We start from the raw sequence: 19,686 nt of genomic DNA, 5'->3' as shown, positions 1-19,686 counted from the left end.
CCAATGCCTGCGAATCTGATCTGCTCTCTGTGTCATCTGCTAAAACTACTGAAACGCTTTCAATGTGGTTTTTACGCACTGGATAATCGATGCGATGCTCAAATGTACAGTAACCAATGCCTTGATAGATACCACTCGTCAGCGGAATTGCTCGCAATATTGGTGATTTTGTACCTCCAACATTATGATCTCTAATGATATCAGCATACACGTACATTAGTTTCACCTCTTTCTCAAATGATTTTAGACCGTTGAAATTTAGTGTTTGCGAGCTTAAAGAACTGGTGTAATCATGAACTTTTGGATCAAAACCTAGATATTCCAATATTTTTTTGTCTTGAAATTTCGGAACATACAGCATCCTACCAGCGCATGACCATTCTGGTGAATCCTCACCACCAGCTCCAATAACACTGCATTTACCGTAATACTTGTTCTTGAAGTAGAATTTTATATCATTTGTTGCATTAGCAGCTGAAGGGATAATTACAGGTAATTGATCTGAGCTTCTGTTGTCCTGAATTATTTTATTTTTTATTTCCTCTGTGTGAGATGGGTCAGTCAAGATGTTTAATTTAGCATATTTAGCGGCCGCGTAATCGTAGAAACCAACCGAAAATGTTACTTTACCATTTTCAAGAAAAAATTTCGGATATGATTTCATAACCGCCAATTCTTTTGTAGCGGCTTCCATTTCGTGATTTTGTTTATTCAAGATTTTTTCTATTGAATCACCTGGGAAAATACTCACTGTCCTTTCTGCTTTGTTTTCCCATGGATGTTCTAATCTTAAGTTTTGCTTATCATAGACGACATAATGCGCGCTCATAATTGAAAATTTCAACTCAAGTTTAGTGGGAATTTCAGGCTCAACTTCTAGGGGAAAATAAATTTCAGTAAGCGCAACTTCCCATTCTCCATCTAATTCTAATGCAGGGTCAATTTGATTTTCGAATCTCGATAATGTATTATCAGGGAAAATGCTCATGGATCCATTCGATATAAGATCTATTGTGAAATTATCTGTTGTTGTCATTTTGTATTGATAAGTTATTTATGTCCCAAACCCAACTAGCAAATTTGCGAGGCCAACCTTCCCATTTAACCAAGTACTTATATTGTCTTCGAGATCTATCGTAAACTCTCTTTAAAACTTTTTCTACCCTATGTACTTCATGAGGGTTAAATTCAACCTTTTGTAATTCCTCAGGATAAAAAATTGAAGATACACTTTCCCCTTGTAAGTCTTTCAATTTATAAATGAATTTTTGCGGCGTTTCTTTGACTCCTGAAATTTTAAATACTTCATCAGTCCATTTTTGAACAGCATCCTTTTCAAAATTACCAGAAATTTAATGGAATTTTGACAAGTTCATTTTCATTGAACTTTTTCTTTTTGTTGTCTTCACTCTTGATTGATCTTTGAATTATCTGCACAATAGATTGTTGATTATCTTGCGTTACAGAGTTTGGAGCTGTTTCAATAGTTCTGTGGTAGGAATTGTTGTAATTATTCACAATGTTCTGCAAATCATCAATATATCGATGAGTATGTTTATAGTAAATGAATCGGTATATTCGGGAACGTAATGTTCTTATTAGTCGTTCAGCTAAAGCACACTTTATTGAAGAACCAGTTGTAGTAAAATAATGAACACCCTGAGATGAACAAAAATCTTTGAACCTATTGTTGTTGAATTCTCGACCTTGATCAGTTTGCAATTTTTCAGGCTTTCTCCCTAGAGATAAAATTGCAGAAAAAGCATTTATAATAGTTGACCCTGATTTATCTTTGCAAGGTTGTACCCATGTAAATCTGCTCAGAACATCAATAACAACTAATAAATGTTTGATTCCATCATTTTGTTGTGACCAATAGGACATGTCCATCAAGTCTGCTTGCCATTGTTCATCAATTCTGTCAACTAATATCGCAAGTCTTTGAAATTTTTTTCGCCTTGTACGAAAGTTTGTATAGGTGTCTTGTTTCATTAACCATTGCTTTACAAATTTGTAATCGATCGATGGATTGAATTGTTTGGCAACATTATAAAGCCTTTTAGCACCTCCGAAACTACCGTCACTATCTAAGTCATAATAAAGTTGTTTTAAAAATTCTTCACGTTGCTCCACTTGAGGCTCTGACATTTTTTCACCTTGTGCTTTCTCGGTCTATCAGTTGATTTCTTTTCATACTTTCGAATCGCTTTTCTGAAAGATTCTTTATATTCATTCAAATTGGTTGGAGACGTAAACTTCTGATCTTTATTATCAATGGATTTTGGATGGTTTTCCTCTTGTAATTCAGCTTTTTGCTGATGGTTAGCGCTTTTCAATAAATTATATTCTTTCTCTGGAATCAAAACTAATTTGTTTAAAACATTCATTTTTTAAATTGATCAGCTATTTTTCCTCCTAAATAAGATATAGCTGGCCAAAGTAATGCGGGTAGAAATGCTCCACCAGTTTGATTTATGATTTCTTTGCGTTTCTGCAATGAAATGCTTTTTTTTGAAAGTAGTCTTAACTTATTCTTATAAGGTGCGAGTCTCTTGTTATGATAATCTGAAAGAGATATATTCCCGTTCAATGTGTTTTTACTAATTTCTGATATTGAATAATAAATACACGATTTTGCTTTAGATAAAAGTTGTGTAAGATAAAACTTTTGTTGTTTCTTTGTTTTTGCCTGTGCAATGTTTTTCAGTGTGGGTAAACACTTGATAACACTTTCAATTGACATTTAATTAGACAATAATTTTTATTGCCATCTTTATATAGATTATAAAACAAATGCGTACATTGGTTCATTATCCTCATTGAAAATATTTGTAATGAGTCTTACTTTCTCATTTGTATCGGGTTTAAGATCAATAAATAGATAAGAAAATGGAGTGGAAGTAGCGTCTTCATAAGCAGCTTGAAATTTTTTAATCTTTGACGGAAACATTTGTCTACCAATATTAGTTATCATTGATTTATCTCGTGGATTTTTGAAACATACAACATATTGACTATTTAAGCTAATATTTCTACTCTCTCTACCTTTCATAAAAAAATTTTGAGTTACTAAAATTACTGATATATTTCGATGATGAGATCCTTTAGTGAATAGATTACTGATGAATGTTTGATTCGATGCTTCCAACATTAAATCATCAATAACAATCCATTCAGGCTCTTCTCCGCCTGCATTTTTTATGACTTCTTCCTGAAGACCTTCGATGAACTTTACATCTGTCATTGAATTAAATATTTTTTGATACTCTCCATAAAGGTAGGTAATTTTCTTTGGAGCTGGGTCACAAATATAACCAGATTATTTATCATATCGCGAATAAAATAGGTTTTACCTGAGCCTGTTGGCCCCGCGATCAGCATTGTAAAAGGATGTTTTAAATGAATTGAGAAGGACATTTTCTTATTTTGAAAAAATTTATTTCTTTATATAGTCATTGCATTTAAATAACAACGGTTGGACTTAATGTATTCTGTAGGTTGTTTTCAGAGTGCATAGATTTTATCTTAGGGGTTGGAAGTAGGAATCCAAGTGATGATCCTAGTAGTGCTGTCCACAATGGAAGATTACCAGTTTTTAAGATGATGTTTGCAATAGCGACTATCAACATTGCAATCAAAACAATTATTTGAACAGAAAAAAGTACTTTCTTGTACCAGATTTTGGCGTCTTCTCCTTGAGTCATGATGTGGATGATTTGATAGGTTATCAACAATAGTATCATCTTTATATAAATTTCATTCTAATTTCATAGTCAAATAGATTACAATAGTCTCGAATAGATGATAAATCTTTTAAACCAGTTATTATAACTTTTCCTGTCCTGAATATTATATAAATAACCTTTGATTTATCAAGTTTCAAGTGAATTCCTGGAAAAATTTCCGGTTCATAGGAGGATCCGGGGTGCTGTAATAGCTTTTTATAGTCAAATTCATCGACAATTTGTGAACAAACTGTAATATTTACTATTTTATATGTAATAAACTTTATATCATCAGGATAATTTGAACAAAAACGATCAACTAGAACCATTGATGTTGCAAAATTTTGAACTCCTGTTACATTTATCTTTCCGGAATCAAATATTAGAAGACAACCATCGGGATATTTCAATATTCCACCTGACAAACGTTTAGGATATTTTATATATTGAAATGTTTCTTTAATTTTTTCCCTTGTTAGTTTACTGTCCAATGTAAATGATGTCACAATGTTAACTATAAACAATTCTCATGTAAGTACTTCATTATGAATGACGGTTAGTCAATGAATTTCAGTTTAAATACTCCTGTTATTTTCGCACGACAAATAGGACATGAAGCGATACCTGGTGCACAATCAATACATGTAACAGTGTGCTCACAGGGGTAAAAGCAAACTCCTACTTCTTTTTCAAGACAAACTTTACAAACATATCTAGCGTTTGATGGTTCTAGCAAAGGCGTATCAGATCTTTTAATTGGTTGGACTTTTAAACATGATCTAATAAAACTAATTCCACACTTAAGATACAAATAAGTGCACCAAGGAGCACAAATGGCATGTGCTATCCAAGCATCATCCTCTGGAATCCAATTACGTATGTGAATGCCACAGTGAAAACAAACAACAGTATCAGTTTGCCCTGCGAACAGAAAACCAGCTTCTGCTAATTCAGGTGGGGATATACTCTCACTAGTCCAGTTTGTGAAAGTTGATAAACGACTTGATAATGTAATATATTCTGGATGCTGAGCTTCAATATCCCACGAAGAGCAACTAAACTCATAAGATGAAGTAATTGATGCACTAATATCTTGTACTTGTAGATTGTATGTATCAGGTTCATCACTATCCGCATTTTGTCTTATCAAATCCGCTGATAATACGTTTAAGGGATAAAGTTGAGTTACATCTAGTAACAACTGAGCAAAAGGTATAAGGGTTTGACTTTGTTCATCCATTTTGAAACGAGGTTTAAGAAAAAATGAACTTTTCTTGTTATTTGCAAACATTTTATAGAAAAAACTGTACCGTTTTCATCTCGCTTGACGTAATTAACAATCTCAAGGACAAAACTGTTTAATTATAAGTTATAGTTTAATGAACTATGTAGTAGAGTTAGATTATGTACTAGGGTTAGATTGTGTAGAGGGGTTAGACTGTGTAGAGGGGTTAGATTGTGTAGAGGGGTTAGATTGTGTATATTTACTACTACTTCAGTTTGTTGTGTGTAAAGTATTTCCAATACTGTTTTATTGATTCATGGAACCGATTCATTATACTAATAGGTGAATTTATGTGATTTCATGGTATAATGTTTCATCCAATTGTTTGAACAAGTGACACAATTGCAGCACAATGCAAGTCAACGTTTCATCGATAATTGGCCTCTTCTGTCTAATTGGTTGCCTCTATCAAATTTACGATATAACACAACTTTATTTACAATTCAAAGTTCGTCGAGAGGTTGCTTATGATTTTACAACTTATGCTGAACTGCCAGCTATCGACATCATGGTACCTATGGCTATGGCCCTTAATTATTCTTTAATTAGCCTTGGTTCTAAAAGCCTGAAATCGACTTGTGAGCTACTCAACAAAAAGTATAAAAGTAGTGAATTAGTAGGGAAGAGTCAAAGGGGCGGAGCTAGATATCGTCAACTCTTCGGTCTGAAAGAAGTAAAACTAGTTTCAGGTCAGAGAAGGGGTGGAGGTTCAGGAGTGAGCTCGAGGGGGCTCCCTCATAGAAGTGACCGTGAAGGGTCATTTTATGACGGCAATAAAACGCAAAAAGCTTTTTAGTTGAAATGTATATTCATATGCACCTGAACTCGTCTAAAAGCAATAAAATTGAAACTTATAACCAAACTGCGTTGCTCTTTTTCGTTAATTATTTTACCGACAAAGAGGTTGTAAGAAATAGATGCAATTTAGTAAAAAGTTCTCAGAATGTAATTACATTGACGAAGGATCTTTCTCTTTCTGCTCTTTTTGCTCCCACTCTTTATTGCTCAAAATTTTGCTTTAAAAGCGATTCGCGTTTTTGGAGAGAATCAGTATACTTTTGACTTACAACAACTTCTAAATAGTTTTTCTTTTTGTGCTAAACTTCAACCTTTTCAACCTATGTTTCTTGTGCTCATCATCATCTTTGCTTTAGTTTTCTGTTCTTGTTCTTGTTCTTGTTCTTTTCATATTGGAAGTTTTCATTTTGAGTTTCAACTTCAAATTTCTATTGTGATCTTCGCCTTTACTGTTTGTGATTTCAGCAATTATTCATTCAACGATTTAATATCATCATCATGTCTCGACGTTTTATGTACCCATCAAACTATTGTGAACTTGTTCTTGATGCTTCAATGTACAATCGTGAAGATGATGATATTTGTATGTCCGTGGATATTCCAGAGGAAATAATAATGGATGATGCTGAAGCTGATGCCTTGTGTCTTGGTGTTACTTTAAGTGAAATAAGTGATAAATCATGTAGTGGAAACTTGTTCTCAATCAGTTTCATGCGAAGCAATGGATATTAATTGTGCTACTGGTGTGAATCAAATGGATTACAATGAAGAGAATGCTGAAGTTATCATCATCGATACAGTTTCATCAATCATTGACGCTATTGAAAATGCTGTTGAATTTGATCGCGATATAGCTTCTGGTATCGTTCAGGATCGAGAACAGGAATTATCTAATGAACCAAACCAGGATGATGATGACTGTTCAAACCAATCGGAATTGCTTCAAATCGGTCAAGGTACGGATGAAAATCCAATAATCAACTTCACTGTAAAGGATGAAGGTCAGTGGCAACAAAATGATAATTTTCATACTCTTACTAAAGTCGTTCGTGCAGATATTGTAAATAATACAAACCGCTCAGTAGATTTACTAGAAATATCATCAGCAATCAATGATGCTTACGAGCGTTTCGTCCAACAAATGATATCTGGAGCAAACCCTGATGATATAATCAGTCTAACTTTCAACAATCCTCGTGATGATAGACAGCTCTTTATGAATTTTAAAACCAGAAATTTTGATAAAAGTGAATTTCTTGCCCGTGCTGAAAAGCTAGCTCAATCAAGTGGTAGTTTTTTAGATGGTGGTGAACTTGAAATCACAATTCAAATCCTTAAATCTATATCTGGATCAGGAAAGCGCATTTCAAAACTACTTGAGCCAGCTGAAAGAGCAAAACGTCAAGAATCAGTAGTCGTGATAAGAAATGAAGATGAGTATTGTGGTTACTATGCTATCGCATTAGGTAAATTTCATGCTGATAAGACTCCAGGTCAAGAAAATCAATGGATATCCTTAAGAAGAAGGATAACAAAACTCAAATCATTCGCAGCAAGACTCTTCATGGATCTTAAAATTGATGCACTTGATGCAATGGACATGAATAAAATTGCGGAAATTCAGAACGCTTTAATAGGATATCAAATCGTTGTTGTTGACTCAAAAACACGTCTTAAAATATTTGGTGGTCCAACTGCAAATAAGAAAATATTTTTAGAATATACTGATAACCATTTCAATCTCATAACCAAAATCAGAGGTTACATGCAATGCAATAATTTTTGCGTTCGCTTTTGGGTAAAACTTGCGGATGATAGTCATATCTGTAAGGATGCTTGTCAGTTGTGTTCTGCTTTTCCAGTTTGTCCCCTTACTGAATCAGTGTTATGTGACAGTTGTAACCGAACATTCAACAACGATATCTGCTTCGAAAACCATATCCGACTCAACATCTGTGATTCAAAAATTAAATGCAAAGATTGTTGGATAACCTACAAACCTAAGGATGGACATAGATGTGGTTATTACAAGTGTGAAGGTTGTAAGCTCCTGTACACAACAACCCCTCACTACTGCTTTATACGTCCGCATTCTATTGCCGAACTCAAAGAAGAGGATGAAAACCTGGTATTCTATGTTTTTTATGACATTGAGTCAATGCAGCTTCCAGCATCAAGGAATAATCTTCTACATGTTCCGAATCTTCTAATCTCATACACAATATGCAGTAAATGTTTTGATATGTCATCCCTAAAGAAGTCGCCAGATAATTGTGAAAACTGTGGGATTTTACGCAGAGTGTATAGAGGAGAAAATTGTACTAAATTATTTTGTAACTATCTGTATCGAGAAGCTGCACCAAAAGCACGTTCTCTCGGTGCAAATGTGACTGTTGTCGCCCACAATCAAAGAGGATATGATGGACATTTCATTATTCAAGACTTTTATCAGAGACATTTTGCAGCAGTTCCTGTTATAATAATGCAAGGTTCTAAGCTAACATTCATAAAAATGGAGAATATTCGCTATATCGACTCTCTTTGTTTATTCATGCAGCCTTTGAGTTCGTTGTGCAAATCTTTCGATGTGACCGAAACTAAGAAAGGATTCTTCTCTCATCTGTTCAACTTACCAGAATTACATTGGTAAAATTCCAGATATATCCTATTATGATCCTGATAATATGAAGCCAAACATGAATTGATAACTTGGTATAATAGATTGGCCAATAGCAATTATGAATATGATTTTTCAAAAGAGCTAACCGATTATTGCGACTCAGATCTGAAAATCTTGATGTTATCGGTGATGAAATTTATTAGATCTTTTTCTGAAATCAGCAGTATCAACCCTCTCACAAGAAAATTCACTCTAGCTTCAGTCGCACTTGAAGTCTATAGAGCTAGACTATTAGCACCTTCAACACTTGCCATAACACCAAATGCTGGATATGTTTCAAGAAAACAATCTTTATCTGCTTCATGCTGGCTTGATTATCAACAGCACATTATCGGTGGTTCTTATGAAATTAAGAGGGAATTTAGAATTGGTCCTTATTATGCAGATGGATTCATACCAGAAACGCAACAAGTCTTTGAATTTTACAAGTGTTTCTTTCACGGCTGTCCTGATTGCTATACTGATAGAAGTATGACAAATCCTCTCTTACACGAAAATTTGAACGTCGGTCAGATATATGGAAGACTATTGGAAAAAAGAAGATACTACAACCATCGAGGATTGAAGTTATTTGAAATTTGGGAGCATGAATTCAATCAGCTGAAAAATCAACACATTTACATCAAGCAACGTATTTCACATAGGTATACAATTAAAGAGGCAGGTTATATTGATATCCGTGAGAGTTTCTTTGGAGGTCGAACGAACAACATCAAATTCTACCATGAATGTGCTCAAAATGAAAAGATAAGGTATCTAGACTTTACATCACTTTATCCATACGTTTTGAAGAAGAACGCCTTCCCTGCTGGTCATCCTAAATTATTAGAAGAAGATTTCAACGAAGATGATATCAGTGAATATTTTGGATTCATCAAGTGCAAAGCGCTTCCTCCTGCTAACCTAAATATCCCCGTTTTACCTTATCGAGTTAATAAGAAACTTTTGTTTCCGTTGTGCAGAACATGCGTCTTTCAGAACATACAGACGTATTGCATACATAATGATTCCGAACGCATGATAACAAATACTTGGACATCAGAAGAGTTAAAGACAGCAGTTAGATTTGGTTACCGCATCATCAAAATTTATCAAGTATTGCAATTTGAACGAAATATTTTCTGATTATATCAAAATGTGGCTTAAAATAAAACAAGAGTCGTCTGGCTGGCCTGCTTGGTGTATCTGAAGCTCAAAAGTCTACCTATATTGCAGATTATGCAGATCATGAAGGAATAAAGCTTAATCCTTCAGAGATTCAAGCCAATCCAGGGAAGCGAAGTATTGCTAAACTTATGCTGAACAGTTTGTGGGGTAAATTTGCCCAGAACTCAAATTTAACAAAAACATCTATAATGCGCGATTATGCAGATCTTTGGACTCTAATGAACGATGATACACAAGAAGTTTTAGGTGTCAACCAAGTAACTGATTCAGTTATCATTGCTCAACATAGATATTCAGAGGAACACACTGATAAAGCTCCACAGTCAAAAACAAACATTGCTGTTGCAAGTTTTGTAACAGCTTATGCACGTTTAGAACTTTTCAATTTACTGCAAAGAATAGAACAACAAAGGTCAGGAAGAGTATTATACTTTGATACTGATTCTGTCGTATTCATAGAAAGAGATGATGATATGAAAATAGAATGTGGTGATTATCTCGGTGAACTAACTGATGAAATCGGCCCCAACAAAAATTGTGTTAAGTTCATTGCATAAGGTCCTAAAAATTATGCTTACGAGGTTGTTAGCAATAACAATGAGAGAAAAGCGATAATTAAAGTTAAAGGAATTAAGTTAACTGCTAAGACTTTAGATCTAATTACCATTGAAAAGCTATGTGAAATGGCTTCCGACTACACTAAGGGTCGTAATACAATTTTAAAAGTACAGCAAACGAATATTGTATCCGATAAATTTTCAAACAAAGTTTTCACTAAGAATTTTCTCAAAACTTACAGAGCTGTTTCAAACAAACGATGGATAATTGGAAATGATACACGTCCATTTGGATTTAAAACAGATGTCTGATTATACTGACCAGTCATAAATTTGGTATCTTTATTGCACTTTATTTTATTGCTCTTTCGAAGCTTTTTGTTCCGTTTGTGAGCACTTTTTGTAAATTTTATCACACTTTTAATGTAACTTTTTTAACTTTTTATTACACTTTTTGTAACTTTTTATTACACTTTTTGTAACTTTTTATTACACTTTTTGTAACTTTTTATTACACTTTTAGTGAATCTTTTGTAACTTTTTATTACGCTTTGCTCAAACTTTTCGTAACTTTTTATTACACTTTTAGTGAATCTTTTGTAATTTTTATTACACTTTTAGTGAATCTTTTGTAACTTTTTATTACACTTTTCTCAAACTTTTTGTAACTTTTATTACACTTTCAGTGAATCTTTTGTAACTTTTTATTACACTTTTGTCAAACTTTTTGTCTTATTCACACATTTTTGTCTTTATTTTTGTCGGTATTTGTCCTTTGATCAGCACTAGCCATCTGGCATTCAGTTAACTACCAATTACTAGGGAGCTGAATCTATGTCTTTGGACCTGCTCCTTGTTGCCTTAGATTCTTATAAATAGACCAGAAAAAACCACAGAAAATCATTCTCGCTCAAGTTCTCTTACCGTCAACTACAAACCTTCAAAGTTTTCTACTTGTTTTACTTACCTTCTCAAATTTCTCGACATGTCTTCAAACAGTGTTTCAGTTGCTAAAGCATCGGATGTTTCTGATAAACCAACTCCAGTCGTAATCAACAGTGCTCCATCCGAGTGTCAAAGTGAAAATGTTGAATCCTTTTTTAAGATATTTGATTCAACAAAATCAAATGCGTGCTTCAGTCTTTTTGATGAACATCCCTTCAAGCACGAAGGGTCATGGCAATTCTCACCGATGCTGTTCATCGACACTTTACGTGGCGCCCCGGATTATGATAAGATAATTTACGGAAAATTAGTTGGAATGATAAAATCGAAATTCAGTGCCAGTAAATATCTCCAACGACAACTTTTGATGACAGGAAGCAAGACCATTGTTTACTGTTCTGAAGCATTGGACTTTGGTATTGGTTGTGCGTCCGACACAGCTGAAGTTGAAAATCCTGGTGTCTTGAAAGGTCGCAATCTATACGGTTTAGCCTTGATGACCGTTCGAAATGATTTTCGGGAAAACTGGAAGAAGGAAAATCTCGTTGAAGACACTGAGGCTGGACCTAATCGCAAAAAGCTCAAGGTTATGGAGGAAAAATGAATCTTTCAATGAAATTGCTTGATTAAAATTTCATTCATATTCACATTTAATCAATTTTAACTTACTTTTTCTTTGTATCAGCTGATTTATGCTAATAACCTTTCATGATTTTGATATTAAACAAATTTGATGATATTATAAAATACGTTTTATTGTAAAACTTATTTCGAAAAAGGTTATATAAATATAAATATAAATATAAAGAACCTAGATAGATTATTCGAATTATCAATATGATTGAATCCTACAGCTTCAAACATCCCTTTACATGTATGGTAGCGGGGCCTACATCAAGTGGAAAAACAGTTCTAGTTGAATCCATTATTGCCAAACACAAACAACTAATTCCTAAGTTGAACTCACAACCTAGAATTGTCTGGTGTTATGGACAGTGGCAAAGTAGATACGCGAAGAATAAGAACATTGAATATCATGAAGGATTGGTGGATGAACCACAAAATTATGATCTTATAATAATTGACGATTTAATGAATGAGCTAGGAGAGGACAATCGGTTGCTCAACTTATTCACAAAGGGGAGCCATCATATGAATTTATCTATAATCTTCATAGTACAGAATGTGTTTCATCAAGCAAAAAATATGCGAAACATTAGTCTAAACTGTCATTATTTGATTTTGATGAAAAATCCTAGAGACAAGGCACAAATATATGCTTTAGCCAGACAGCTTTACCCTACGAAAATCCCAAAATTCGTCGCTGCTTATGAAGATGCAACTGCAAAGCCATTCAGTTATATAAAGGTTGATTTGACTCCTTCTACTCCTGAAGAGTTGAGAGTAAGAACAAATATAGTTCCTAAGTCCAATACACACACATTCACTGTTTATCAAATATAATGTCTACAGAGTTGAAATCAATGTTACACACATTACAACTTGCAGCTACAATCAGAAACCGTTCACTGCGTAAAGCTTTTTTAATTGATCAATACAAAGCTGACCCCACTCTATATAAAGCATTAAAAGAGATAGCTGTAAACCTAGTAAACAAAAATGTAAATTTATCAGAGAAAGATAAAACTAAGCTACGTAAATTCAGAAAGTGCATAATTAAACTGGCAACTGATCGAGCAAAAGGGCGACAAAACAACACGTTGCTCAAAGTGGAGGATATCTACCAATAGTCATTCCTCTTGTTACGAGTTTGTTATCAAGCCTACTCAATGGTTGAGGTTATGAAAAAGCAGATCACTGTTGCATTCGACGGAGTTGGTCATAAAACAGAAAAAGAGAAAAAAGTAAAACTTAAGAATAAAACTTGTAACAAGGTTGAATCAATATTGAAAGTTATTTTGAAGGTTGCTAAAATTGGCGGTTACAACGAATACCATAATCTTGTTATTGATGGCGCTCCTCTTGAAAATACTAACATAGAAAAACTATTAACTGCGGCTTTTGAAACAAAAATTGAGAAGAAAGATTGGCCACCTAGCTTTATGCATTTGCTTCGTAAAGCAGAAGTGGACCCAAAATACATACCTAACAAATATTTAGAAGAAAAATTGACTGGTTTCACAAAGTTACAGCCATTCAAGTCTGAATCACTCCCCTTTGTGCTAACAACACCGAAAGAGCAGAAAAGGCGAAAAAGAAAAGCACAAGAACCGTTGAGAGCTAGTGAACGTCTAGCCAAGAAAAAGAGGATTTCCGAGAAACCGACAGGAAATATTGAAACTGATGATGGATCCACAAGATCTAAATGGATCACATTCGCAGATATCGAATGATGAAACACTCAGAAAAATATATTATTCAATAGAGAATCCAGCAGGTTTCACATCGATCAACAAGCTTTACAAAGAGGCAAAAGTTGTCAATAGAAATATAACGCATTCTTTCGTTAAGGAATGGTTGAAAGCTCAATTACCTTACACACTTCATCGAGGAGCTAGAAGGAATTACAAGCGGGATAGAATAGTAGTTACAGCGCCTGATGAGCAATGGGAAGCTGACTTGGTTGAGATGCAAGAATTCTCAAGGGTAAATAGAGGTTACAGATATATTCTGAACGTAATCGATTCCTTCAGTAAATATGCATGGAGTGTGCCTCTTAAGTCAAAGACAGCTTCAGATGTAACGAAAGCTTTCAAATTGATTTTAAAACAGAGAGTTCCAGGATCCCTACGGACTGATAAAGGAAAAGAATTTCTAAACTCTTCATTGCAAAATATATTGCGTGGCTACGGGATTAGACACTATGTTTCTAACAATCCAATTATCAAATGTGCTATCGTTGAAAGATTCAATAGAACACTGAAAGCTAGGATGTACAAATATTTCATTGCTAATGAAACTAGAAAATATTATGATATCTTGAATGCATTAATATCGGCTTACAATAACTCGTATCATAGATCGATTAAAATGAAGCCAGTTGAAGTTACAAGCGAAAATAAGGATATAGTTTTCAAAAACCTGTATGGAGCGCATAATCTTCTTGATCTAGTTTCGAGAGAAAAAATAATTACCCCACCTAAGTTTTCAATCGGCAACTCTGTTAGAATGAAATACATACTAGGACCATTCGATAAGTCATTTTACCCTAATTGGACCGATCAGATTTATTTTATCTCGAGTATTGATAGAAGTGGTACTAGATTCAAGTATTCTTTGAATAATTATGATGGTTCACCCTATAAAGATCGAAAATTTTACACTGAAGAACTGCAGCATGTGAAAGAATCTATTCATAGAATTGAAAAAATATTGCGTAGAAAAGTATATAAGGGCAAAATAATGTACTTCGTTAAATGGTTAGGATATTCAAGTTCACATAATTCATGGATAATGGCAGAAGACTTGCAGAGACTCCGTTGAGAGACTCGTCATTTGTGTTATTTATTTTTCAAGTTCTCACATTATTTTTGATTTCGCTTATTTCAATGATAAGTTTAGCTCTTAATCTCGGAGATCAAAGGCTTTGGCTTGCTCTATTGTCAATGGCATTAGGATGTTTACTTCCATCACCTAAGATCAATAATAACAGTAATAATTCTAATACAGCTATTTAAAGATGAATTTGTATTGCGAAAAATAAATAAAGCTATTTGAAATAATAAATATGGCTCATTCTTTTATTTGACATTACCAAGTAACGTTAAAGGATTAACTGATAATAAAATTTCAAATTATGTAACTTATCTACCGCAAACTCTGAAATTAGGAGATAATTGGGAAGTTGGCCTAGCAGAAATCACATATACTAAAAGCTGGTATAATGTTGAAGGAAAACATCGTTTTACTATCGTTAATGAGGCAGGATTTAGCATTGAGACGCAAGCGACATTGAAACCCGGTTATTACGAAAACATCGAGCTACTTTGTGGTGAAATCAATCGTGAAATCCGTGAACTAGCTGATGTTTTTGAATATGATGGTATACCTCCGCGAATGGGGTATTTACCGGCTGAGCATCGCGTAATACAACAATCTGGTGGAAATAAAGCTGCTAAAATGCTTATCCATCTAGACAGAGAACTAGAGACAATGTTGGGTTTTCAGAATGAAGAAGATTACGAAAAAATCAAGAACGAAATGAAAAGTGATAGTATACACAGCGAGCCTCTCGTGCTGCTTTACGAGCATAATAAAACTATGGGTCGAACAGCACCTCACTTATTTGATTTGAAAGCAGGCATACATGCTTTAATGATCTACTCAGATCTTGTTCAACCTTTAGAATACTTACTCACAGTTTTTACGATCAGTGCGAGTTGACAATTCATCTAAATTCGGAGACGATACAAATATTATTTTCACCAAACCATATTATTTTCCATTATCATGCAATGAGATTGATCGGATTGCAATTAATATAAAGGATGAATCCGGCCAAGACATTGCATTCAGATTCGGTAGAGTTGTTACAACATTACATTTTCGGCAAAAATGGAAAGCTATTATATAAAGCAAGCAGGTACTGTTTACCTCTTCAAGTATTCGCAGGAACTCGTTACCAAAGAGGGAACGGTTTTTTCGGGCGTTTTCTTACATCCAAGATTTTACCTCTACTACGCTATTTAGGGTCACAAGTACTGGACACTGGTAAGGCTATATTTGAAGATACTAAACAATCTGCAGCTAATCACGTATCAGAGACTGTTGGTAAAATTGCTAGTGATGCAATTCGCCATATTTCTGACAAAAGGAATAAACAGGAAGGCGCTGGAAGAAAGGTTATAAAAAGGGCCACAATCAATAGGAAAAGGAAAAGTTTGAATAAAGCATATTACGATTTCCTAAAATGACTTCCATACACAAATTATCTTCTGAAGCTCTTCTTCCTGAACTGGATATTTTCACCGTACCACCTACACAGAAATCTATTGAAAGAAGCTATGAAACACAGCAACGACCCATTTCATCAATTACAGGTGGAAACTACCTGGAATTTCATATTCCTACATCGAAGGATGAGTACATATTAATGCATGAAACATACCTATATGTTAAGATGCAGTTAGTTATGAACAAAAATGATAACACAGCCATGACTGAGGCAGACTGGGTTTGGTTGAAACCTGCTAATAACTTGTTACATTCAATGATAAAGCAAGTTGAACTTAAGCTTGGAAACAGAGAAGTAACTTCTTCGTCGAATACGTATGCTTACAGAGCATATTTTGAAAATCTCTTAGGACATGGGAAATCAGCTAAGGATACACATTTACAGTGTTGTTTATGGAATGAAGATGCAGCTGAAAGACGAGGTTACTTCTTACCGGCAACTAATAATGACAAAATAGGTGAATCTAAAGTTGTTGATTTGTATAGAAAATTGCATGTTGATCTTACATTCCAAGGAAAGGCTCTCATCGGAGGATGTGATTTACAGCTTAAGTTGATCCTGAACACAACCGATTTCGCTTTCGAGTATTCGAATGCAGTTACTTTGAACCATAAAATTATTGATTCTAGTTTATTTGTACATCGTTTGCGAGCCTATCCAGGTTTGGTTACTGCTCACGCTAAAGCATTGGCTTTGGCTCCAGCTAAATATCCAATAACAAGAGTAGAAGTTAAACATATACCTATCCCTTCGCAGTCTATGGATGCTGTTTTAGACAATATTATAATTGGACAGCTACCTCGTAGATTATTTCTAGCTTGTAATTCAAATAAAGCATTCAATGGTTCAAGAGAAAAAGATCCATTCCGTTTCGAACATTTCAATATTTCTCAAGCAATTTGTTATCTCAATGGTGTTCAGTATCCGAGCAATGGTTATCAACCTGATTTCGATAAAGGAAACTATATCAGAGAGTATTCAGGGTTGTTCCAAGCAATGAATATGAACTCAACAGAGTCGACGATCGATATAAAGAGAAAAGAATTTGCTGACGGTAAAACCATTTTTGGATTCAACTTTGCACCTGATTTGTCTCATGGTTGTGATTTAGTAGGACATGTCAATCCTATAAATCATGGTACATTGAGGATTTATTTGAAATTTGCGAAAGCACTTGCTGAAGTTATTGATGTTGTAATATTTTGTGAATATGACAACATCATTGAGATTGATTACGAACGAAACATCGCATCAGATTACAAAAACACAGTGAAACATGTATAATTATGAGATAAGAAATTTATGTGCACACGTCAATGATTTTGTAGGTATATTTGCTAGAGATAAAATTCCAATTATCAGAAATTACCCAAGTTTTTTAGTTGTGAATACTGATAAATCTTCGGAAAAGGAAAACATTGGGTAGCTTGCAGAGTTGATTCGCGCAAGTGTGAGTACTTTGATTCGTTTGGACTGCCACCTATGTATCCTGAGATGCAGAGCTTATTTAAAGAGAAAAAACTTGTTTGGAACGGCAAACAGTTACAACACCCTGAGTCGAGAGGTTGTGGAGCATTTTGTGTTGCATTTGTTATTGGTAGAGCAACCAATACATCGTTCAAAAGTTTTCTAGCTAAGTTCAGTAAGTTTCATAAGTGTAACGATAATCTAGCTTGGAAAATCATTGATCATGGATACAAAACAAATCAAAATGGACCTGAAGTGGATTCCAAACGAAAAAGACTTTTACGGATTCCAAATTGAAGTGCGAAGTCGCTTTGGTAATATAGATTATGAATCTGCTCTATGTTTTACTGTCTGTGGTCATCAATGCTACTTTGCTCCTGCGAAATTCGAAAGAAATGGTGAAATTTCGAAGTATTTGAAGGATGCGCTTCCTGAAGATGTAGGAGGATTCATCAAGCAGTTTTACGAACAGCTTCCTGAACGGGACCCAGTGATTGTAAATGATCTTGTCTTGGTATACATACTTGATTGTATTGGTATACCGTGTACGTTGCAGGAGAATAAAAAGTCTAAAAGAGGCTTCTTTGATGTTCTTAGAAGCAAAATTCGTATAAGTTTACTTTTTCCATTCTTTTTCTGCTTCACAGTTTCTGAACACTATTAATGCTTGATGATGTAATCATTACTGAATATTTCTTAAGAATAATAAAAATACAAACAACCAATCAAAATCATCTAATCGTAATTATCAAATCTATATCGCGTATAAATAGTTTGCTATTTCGCTTTTTTCAGTCATTTCAATCTTTAGTATCAAGTTGACTGTCATGGATAGAATAGCTCTTGCAATAGAGTTAGTTAACGTTTCTGTGAACTGTGAGAATAAAAAGCTATCAAATCAAGTTACTGAGTTGATGAGAGAAGTCCAGCGACTGAGACGTCAAAATCGAAGGATTTTGAGAAGAAACAACGTTTTAACTCAAGAAGTAGAACAACTTTGTGATCTCGTTGAAGTTTGCGAATATCATCTTGACTCGTTAAACTCTGTCCATCAGGAATCTATTGAACAGAAATCATACATTAAATATCTAGAGTGTCAACTCAAGAAGTTGATTGGATTCAAATAATGATGGATACGGTGAATAACAAACCCAAGATAAGTAATGTTGTTATAAAATATCATCTCATCAGATTTCCCTTCAAGCTCGTTGAATTAAGTGAGTATTTTCCTGATATCGATTACCGACCGGAGAGATTCAGTGGTGCTATTCTTAAGTTTGAAACTGCTTGCTTACTCATATTTAACTATGGTAAGGTAAACGTCGTCGGTGCTAAAAGCATTGACTCTGCTGATTCCGCTATTGCAGCTTTCTGCCTGAAATTAAATCTATCAATCGAATTCCATGATCGTCAAATAGTTAATATGGTTGGCACTTCTAACTTCAAACGTAAGATAAACCTCGATAAGTTGAGCAGAGAGAAGCCTCGGTTGTTCGAATATTATCCTGAATTATTTCCAGCAGCATATTATTGTAAAGAAAAGAAAAAGTGTTTGTTATTCCATACCGGAAAAATGATTATTACTGGTTGCAGAACATATAAAGACCTAGTAAGTCTACATAATGAAGTACATCTTTGTTTGGTGCTCTATGGATACTTGTAAGAAGTTGGAACTGCTATTAACAACATCATGCATAACTGTAATCATAATTATGTGTATATTGTACGTTAATTATGAAGTGAAATGCTATAATGACACTTTGAAGACTTGAATAAAGCGCTTTTGCAAAAAAGACTCTTTTTGTTACTTTGGTTTCGCGTAGATGGCGTTATGCTATATCAATAACTTGTTTTGAGAAGTGATGTTGTTTTGATTTTTCATCTTTGTCACTCCTAACATGTCATTGTGAAAAAGGGTCCGTTTATGGCCTGTGTAACACATAGGTGTGAAAAAGGGTCGAGATGGCCTACGTAACACATAGGTGTGAAAAAGGGTCAAGGTGGCCTATGTAGCACATAGGTGTGAAGAGGTCAAAATCAGGTTCGGTTTAGGTCCAAGTTGAACGGTAAAATAAGATGTCATTTTAGTTTTACCAAGTTTCAAGATCAGTTTTCATTTGTGACATTTTCCTGAATTTTTAGTCTTC

The 19,686-nt window shown here is 34.3% G+C and overlaps 3 protein-coding genes across 3 annotated transcripts; 2 read left to right on the top strand and 1 right to left on the bottom strand.

The window, feature by feature from the left end:
* Positions 1-4,281: 4,281 nt before the first annotated feature.
* On the bottom strand, positions 4,282-5,016 carry LOC107360163 (baculoviral IAP repeat-containing protein 7-B-like). Its single transcript, XM_015926782.1, has one exon. The coding sequence runs from the start codon at positions 5,014-5,016 to the stop codon at positions 4,282-4,284; it is 735 nt and encodes a 244-aa protein (XP_015782268.1).
* A 1,290-nt stretch (positions 5,017-6,306) lies between these two features.
* LOC149094179 (uncharacterized) lies at positions 6,307-10,212 on the top strand. Its single transcript, XM_089267431.1, has 4 exons — positions 6,307-6,469; positions 6,516-8,454; positions 8,653-9,418; positions 9,646-10,212. Exons 1-4 carry the CDS (start codon positions 6,307-6,309, stop codon positions 10,210-10,212), a joined length of 3,435 nt encoding a protein of 1,144 aa, XP_089123557.1.
* Positions 10,213-16,027: 5,815 nt separating this feature from the next.
* LOC107360161 (uncharacterized protein F54H12.2-like) lies at positions 16,028-17,356 on the top strand. The gene has a single exon (XM_015926781.1). The coding sequence runs from the start codon at positions 16,028-16,030 to the stop codon at positions 17,354-17,356; it is 1,329 nt and encodes a 442-aa protein (XP_015782267.1).
* Positions 17,357-19,686: the final 2,330 nt, after the last annotated feature.

This window comes from Tetranychus urticae, chromosome 2 (genome assembly GCF_039701765.1).
Source record: "Tetranychus urticae isolate SD_2017Ah chromosome 2, NJAU_TeUrti_SD_1.0, whole genome shotgun sequence".
NCBI classification, from domain to species: domain Eukaryota; kingdom Metazoa; phylum Arthropoda; class Arachnida; order Trombidiformes; family Tetranychidae; genus Tetranychus; species Tetranychus urticae.
The sequence above is the reverse complement of the archived record's forward strand: the minus strand, read 5'-3'. Positions and strand labels throughout refer to the sequence as shown.

Bases quoted from the DNA above. Each gene is read 5' to 3' on its own strand.
- LOC107360163 (XM_015926782.1), bottom strand. From the start codon at position 5,016: ATGTTTGCAAATAACAAGAAAAGTTCATTTTTTCTTAAACCTCGTTTC.
- LOC107360161 (XM_015926781.1), top strand. From the start codon at position 16,028: ATGACTTCCATACACAAATTATCTTCTGAAGCTCTTCTTCCTGAACTG.
- LOC149094179 (XM_089267431.1), top strand. From the start codon at position 6,307: ATGTCTCGACGTTTTATGTACCCATCAAACTATTGTGAACTTGTTCTT. The intron at 6,470-6,515 runs GTGAAATAAGTG...GTTCTCAATCAG, and splicing joins GTGTCTTGGTGTTACTTTAA to TTTCATGCGAAGCAATGGAT. The intron at 8,455-8,652 runs GTAAAATTCCAG...TGAAATCAGCAG, and splicing joins AACTTACCAGAATTACATTG to TATCAACCCTCTCACAAGAA.